This window comes from Alligator sinensis, unplaced genomic scaffold, assembly GCF_000455745.1.
Source record: "Alligator sinensis unplaced genomic scaffold, ASM45574v1 scaffold448_1, whole genome shotgun sequence".
Classification (NCBI taxonomy): domain Eukaryota; kingdom Metazoa; phylum Chordata; order Crocodylia; family Alligatoridae; genus Alligator; species Alligator sinensis.
In genome coordinates this window covers 1600136-1607489 of record NW_005841870.1, presented here as the reverse complement: position 1 = coordinate 1607489, position 7354 = coordinate 1600136, and the positions used below count along the sequence as shown (strand labels likewise).

Genomic DNA, 7354 nt, shown 5'->3' with positions numbered 1-7354 from the left:
GCTTTCATCCATAGATGCTTCTCAAGCAAATCCCGGGACGTCATTCTCCCCCTGTACTCGGCCTTAGTGAGGCCGGAGCTGGAGTACTGTGTCCAGTTTTGGGCTCCACAATTCAAAAAGGATGTGGAGAAGCTTGAGAGAGTCCAGAGAAGAGCCACGCGCATGATCAGAGGTCAGGGAAGCAGACCCTACGATGACAGGCTGAGAGCCCTGGGGCTCTTTAGCCTGAAAAAGCGCAGGCTCAGGGGTGATCTGATGGCCACCTACAAGTTTATCAGGGGTGACCACCAGCATCTGGGGGAACGTTTGTTCACCAGAGCGCCCCAAGGGATGACGAGGTCGAATGGTCACAAACTACTTCAAGATCGTTTCAGGCTGGACATAAGGAAGAACTTCTTTACTGTCCGAGCCCCCAAGGTCTGGAACAGCCTGCTACCGGAGGTGGTTCAAGCGCCTTCATTGAACACCTTCAAGATGAAACTGGATGCTTATCTTGCTGGGATCCTATGACCCCAGCTGACTTCCTGCCCTTTGGGCGGGGGGCTGGACTCGATGATCTTCTGAGGTCCCTTCCAGCCCTGATGTCTATGAAATCTATGAAACTTCTACTCATAGTGTTATGGCATAATTTTTAAACTGTTGACAGTGGAGACATGTCCCAGCCATTTGATTAAGAACACGTGATTCTATCCTAAAAATTAATATGCACATAGAATTGTAAGCTGACAATTTTTATTCTGGCAGCAAATGCTAAGAACTCAGCCCATGACTTCAAAGTCAGGTTATGTATTTTCTGACTTGTGCACCATCAGCAGAAATAAAGATCTCCCTTTCTAAATGCAGACCCCAGTTCTGCAAACACTTATGCATGTGCTTAAATTTCACTGACATGAATTTTCCCACTGAAGACCGTGGGACAAGGCACGTGCTTCAAGTCAAGCACACATTTCAGAAGTTGTAAGGTCCAGGTGCCAGATTTCAATTCCCGTAATGGGCCAGAATGGAATCTAGTTTACACGCAGTCAAAAATACTCCCTAATATTTTGCTCCTTAAATGCAGCAGATACAAATGAGAGCACACAGATGGAGCAGATCTATTGAGTAAGAGGATATTAAGTTCCTTACATATGACAAGAGTTCACTTTTTGAGTTCAGCAAGTTAAAATGCTTTACTGGTTATCTTGGCTCTACTTTGAACGTTTTTTGAAAGCTATATTCTTTGCGTCTGCAAAAGTTGGTTTTCAGCAACACACACTGGGAATTCAGCTGGAAAAGATAGTAATTGGCACTTCAAAATATACAGTCTGGAATATACTGTATCTCTCTCTCTCTCTCGCGCGCGCTTTCTGAACTAATCAAGAATCAGCAGAATAACAGTAGTGAGGCCATGTCTCCTAGATTTTGGCTATGTGGTTGTTAGGGGATGATATGCCATTGTGTAGGTCTTGGAGTCTGGCTAATTTTAGTTTGGCCTACCCGTTCTGTTGAAAGCTCAGATATTGGGTACTTGCTTTATGTAGTCCTTAGCATACTGGAATTCAAAATAATTATGCTTACAGAATTTAAAAGTTTTGGGGAGGGAATTCTAGAAAAATCTCCCAGTTGGAATTAGGATTACCTCACATGGAGCACTGTAGATTCAATATTGGATTTTCTTCTGTATGCTGCCTTGTGGAATTTTATTTCACAATCAGAACCAAGGAGGTTTCATTTTAAAGTTGATGTGGCGCACACAGTTGTTATATCAAATTCAAAAAAATTACAGCAAACTGAAATACTTTCCTTAGCCTGTCACTCGGATTACATGAGTTCTAAATATTCCAAGTTCTTATCTCTAGAACGGGTTCTTATCTCTAGCTTCATGCAATTGAATATGATGTGGCATCCTTCAGTTTGGGGGATAACAGAATAAATCAGAGTAGCCAAATTGCAGCACACATGCCACAAGTGGCATATGCAGTTGTTGAGCCCCAGCTCAAGTCTGGGATCGTGCCCGGTATGCAAAAGCCAATAAAGATACCAGGGGTGAAAGTATAAAGATTTATTGCTAGCAATACAAGGTGCAAGCGGAATAATTTCACGTAACAAGCACACAGATTCTCAGTTCTAAGCATCTTTTATACAGGAGTATTGGACCTTCATAAGCATTCTTGTTTGCTAATTGGTTATAAGGGAGTGACGCAAGGAGTTCTTTACTGAGCATGTCTCTATACCTGTGTTTTAGCTATGTATCTCATTTCCATACATGTATGTTTCATTAGCATACTTTCTCCCCACCTAGGGGTGTGAATCTTAATATTTAAATCAGTTCTTTGCCCTAGTCCACTAATTCTGTTTTTGTTTTCAAGCCTCCTTTATCTAAGACTGTCTTCTCCTTATCATTGCAGTTGGGCATTAGTTACAGAACAGAGACTTTTGCTTGGGCTATGTGTAGTGGTTTCTAGGTCAAACCTGACACAGCCACTGTGTTGGCACCCAGCAAATAGAGCAGAATAGCAGATTGGGCAGGGAACAGACAGCAGAGCAGCGAAATCAGGCAGGGGAAGGGGATTGGATGGCAGCACTTAGGGAAGGGGCAGGGCTTACCTTGTGGCATGCCTGCCAAGAAGTTTGCCTCTCTCCCCACCCCCTACCACACTTGTTTAAATTATCTAGAAGCCCTTGATCCTATAGAACTAGATGCCTTCTGTTCCCTGTACTTACTGTGCATGCCTCCTTTGAATTAGATCTAAAAACTGAGGTCTTATTGCTCTGTGTGGCCAATAAAGGTTCTGTTAGTTTCTGATTTTTATTCTGTCCTTGGCCAAAATGTTGACCCTCTAGAGCTGTTTTTTCTGCTGTACTATATTAGCTACCAGTCTTCACATACAGAGGTGCTATGTGCACATAGTTTGTGGGCCTTCAAGATGCTAGGCACTACACAAATGTAATACACTACAATTTTGTAGTGGTAATGGTTGAGATTCTATTTTTACTTAAAGCAAAGAGCTCACAGCCTTACAGGACAAAGGACAAAGATGACTTTAATCCACCTTTCAAAATGGCCTCCTGATTTAAACTTAGCTCATCCCAGTGCCAGCCCTTACACTGATGGACCCAGTCTCAATGACCAGCATCAGTCTAAACCTGTAACTGAACAGAAGTTCCATGCACACAGACTGGTCTAAAGATTGCAGAAGCCGGTTAAAGATAAACCTGGATCTATGTAGTATCAGACTCATTCAATTTAGGTCAAACTGGTGCATTGAACTTCTGTCCACTTCTCCTGCACAGCCCTGGAGCTGGGAAAACCCAGCCACTGGCCCCAGTCCAGGGGCTACTCTTTTCACTCCCCCTTCCGCCTCACTGGTCTGTTTTTTGCCCCCACAGCCCCTTGCCCTCCCCCCAGCCAGTGCTCTCAACCCCCATAACACAATCTGCTCCAGGTGCAGCTGCTTTTATCAGTGTTTGCTGCTGCTGGAGCCAAGCAAGTAAGTCCCTTGGGGGGAGGGGTAGAAGGGATGGGGGTGTAGGTTGGCTGGGGGTACCGCCCCAGCCCCTCCAGCCGTCCTCCTGCCTGCCTGCCCCCCTTGCCATTTTGAATAGATTGAATAATGCCCCCAAATGTCTGTATTTTGCCCATGTGTATAAGTTATACAGCCATAGCATCTGCTTTAAATTATGGCAGCCTTGACAAACTGCTGTATCAATGGCCATCTTGCCGAGAAGCCTACCTGACCTTGGCAGACTATTGTGCTGGAGTTTATGGGGGGAGGCATTCCTTTTAGGGCAGCCTTGTACTGCCTAGGAAATAGCCAAATTGGAGGAATTTTCCCTTGCTGGATCCAGGTCTTTTATGACTGCCCATACACTGCCATGGGAGGAGGTTAAAACCTTCCCAACAAGTTTATCCTGGCTGCGATGTTTAAGGGTCACTTTGTGTTTTTTGGATGATGTCTCCCCCATTCCAGTATTTCTTCTGAAGAAATTCATTTTGAAAATAAGTTATTTGGCCTTTGGACTACTGACAGAGGAAGTCTTGCAGTGTTTAAAATATTTCTACAGTTTGAGCATAGTTAACCTTGTTACATCAAATCTTACAGTTTGTATGGTATCCATCAAATGTGGTAACATTTCCCATTTGATCAAATTATGGAAGGTCAATGAATCACCCCATCACTTCAGTTAAAGTTTTGAATTCCAGTGAAAGAATTCCCTTTTTGACAACTGCCAACATTTGAGAAGTATTATACAGAATGTAATAACATTACTTATTTCTTTGGTCTTCCACAGAGTTAGTTTTGGTTTTAAGTGTACACTTGAATGTGGGACTTAACCTCTGATTTCTGTTAACAACTTCCTTCATTTTAATGAATAAAAACCTCAGTATATCATTCAGAAAATCATGATAAATGCTACAAAAGATTGTTAGCAGCTAGGAGGAGGACATGAGGCAGCAATGTCAGAATTCCCCTAGAGTTGGGATTAGGAAACATTCTTATTGTGTGGTACAGAGATGGCTTGCATTTGGTAACATTTGTGACATATAACAAAATTATATGGCTAATATACTATATTAAATTTTTTGTGTGGTTTTTTTTTATTTCAACAGCTTGTGCAAGTGGACTCTAGAGCTGTACAGCTCGGCGCTCTCTTTATTCGTGGTCTTGCAACTTTGATTATGGCGAATAGTGCCTGTGGCTTTCCATTCAGCATGGATGATTTCATGCCTTGGAAGGTGTTTGATGGAAAGCTTTTTCAAGAGAAATATCAGCAGTCACACAGAGGGTGTTCTTTGGAAGAGCTTGTGGAAGGCAATGTGAGTATGTACATCACATTTGTACTTGGAGAAGCATACCTATCAACTACAAACATTTTAATTTTAAAATGGATGTTATCATTTGTCCCATTTCATTCTTTCCCCTTCTTTTCCTCTCCCTTCCTTGTCCCCAGTACACCTCCCCTGCCAAAATTTCTATTAAAGCAGAATTAATGTTGAGAGTATTGGGATTACAATTTCACTTTTATTACTGTTTTCACTGCTCCAAAAAAAATAATATAAAAAGGTACAAAAATGGTTATCCATTCCAAAAGTATAAGAATTAAAAAATACATAGCAGGTTCTGATGCTGAAAGTTTTGCGAGACATTTCAGGGACATTAATGAAAATTCCTTAAAGGAAAGTATTGGGTAAGACTTTCAAAGGGACACATTTTAAAAGGCATTTATGTACCTAAAAAATCAAGTAGGTACCTAGTGGGATCTGAAATCACTGGAAGTTTAGATATTTAGCTGCTTCTGAAAATTCCTACTAGGTACCATCCTGCCTCTTTACTCACCTAAATATTTAAAATCTGGTACTAAATGGCATTTTCAACAGTTTATATATTAAGCAGTTTGGAACCTAAGCTTGTCTTTACATATGGTTTGGGGTGCAGGGAGGGACATTTTAATTTCAAGAGCTGCCCTAATTAAAATGGCTGCAGCGTCTCATGTATGTAGCATTCTGCACTTCAAAATGGCAGCACAGATGCATTAACTAAAGCTTGTTCAACAAGCTTTATTTAAAGCGCCCTTGCTACCATTTTGAAACCCAGGGACACTGAATACATGTGATGCTGAGGCTGCTGGAGTGTTCTAATTAGACTCAATTAATCGATTGAGTCTGCTCTAATGCATTCTAATTAGAATGTGTTGGAGCAGGTGTCAGGCACATGTATAGGTGCATAAAGTCTCAGCTAAAGTCATTGTGCCTCAAGCTTCTACATGTCTATATAACTTGAATGTGGGGCTTAAATTCCCAAGTCCCCTTAGGTGTTTTTGAAAATTTTACTCACTGCTCTCTAGAAATCATACTTTTTTTTTAACCTGTTACTACAAGTATCATCTAAGAGAGAAGCAAGATTGTCATCAGAGAGATTAGAAAATAAATTATTTTGTTTTGTCAGTTGACTTACTTCATGCTTTACACAATAGTTTTCATGTAGTCTGTTTCTTGTAGCCAAATAAACTCCAGTTCTGGAACTGACTACATGAGTTAGACCCACATATCTTCATCACAATGGTGTAAGTGTCCATCTAATCATGAGGAGGCAAGGTTCTTTGAGTAGATGTGATATCTTTTATTAGACCCACTGTGTAGTTGGAAAAAAAGTTCTTGGTAAGCTTTTGGGTGCAGTCACCCTTCAAGAACTTTTTCCCAGCTACTCAGTGGGTCTAATAAAAGATATCACATCTACTCAAAGAACCTTGTCTGCCTATGTCCTTAGCCCAACATGGCTACAACCAAAAACACAGCATCTAGTCATGAGCCAGCTGTAGATCAGGAATCATAGGGCCTTATATAAATCCTATGAAAGTCAATGGGAATCATTCTATTGACTTTAGTGGGTTTTGGATTAGGCTGATAGTTTTTCTTGTCATTTGTATGGGTCCTTTACAAATCTGTGGAAGAACTTTTAAAAAAAATGTGAAAATATATAATCACAAAAAATTGGCTGGGGAACCCAAATACTTGTCATTTTTCTTTTGGAAACCTGAGTAGGACCCAAATAGATGAAGAGCTTTTAAAAGCATATCTAGATTATGGTCAAACCTTGGAGTTTTTACTTTTTCAGTGTATTAGTTAATATGTTTTAGCTAACATTTTAAAACCCTGGTGTAAATAGCATAAGTTATATTTTCACATGGTCTGGATGACTGAGATAAAACCTGGAAGGAAGGTGAAGGTTCAGTTTGAGTAACTAACCTGCCTTCACTAAGGTTTAACACCCCCCCCCCCCCACCCCCAAAAAAAAAAAATCTTATATTCTAGTCTAAACATACCGTAAGTGAACCATTCTCTTGTGGAAAGAGTCAGTCTAGACCCTGGAATTTTTAGAGTAGTTTGAATATCTTTTTCTTTTTTAGTTACAATTTTACACTACATATATGGTAGGGGGGAGAGCTCCCAGACTAATAAAATAGTTTTTCAACTTTTCAATTTGAAAGACAAGAATCTGTTTTTTGAAGCATTCTTCAAAGATGCCAGCTTAACAGGACATTGGCAAGGCAACAAACATGCAACTGGGTGTTTCTACTATTACAAGCTTAGCTTTATGGACACTGTTGGTACTTAGTTCCTGGCAGAGCTATATGTAGTGCTGAACGCCAAGACCTCTGCACATTTTTGAGCAATCTATCCATGGACTTCGTGGAAAATCTGTTATGAGCTACAGCATTGTATTAGGAAGAAGTTACTCTACAAATAGTGTTTTGATATTGAAAAGATAAGTAGTAGACAAAAGTTGATTCTTTCTCATTCCTCCAACCCTTTAAGTTCTATGGGTCTTGTCTCTTATTACTTCATGGATTAGAGGGCTCCTTGTAACTTCAG

General features: G+C 40.6%; 1 protein-coding gene across 5 annotated transcripts in view; it reads left to right on the top strand.

Moving 5' to 3' along the window:
* Positions 1-7354, top strand: part of FAM120B (family with sequence similarity 120B) — an 88432-nt gene that overhangs the window by 64112 nt on the left and 16966 nt on the right. For all 5 annotated transcript variants that reach the window (XM_025194916.1, XM_014527044.2, XM_025194905.1 and 2 more), the window contains one exon: positions 4592-4798. In XM_025194916.1, coding sequence (XP_025050701.1) covers positions 4592-4798 — 207 coding nt within the window. The remainder of the gene's footprint in view (positions 1-4591; positions 4799-7354) is intronic.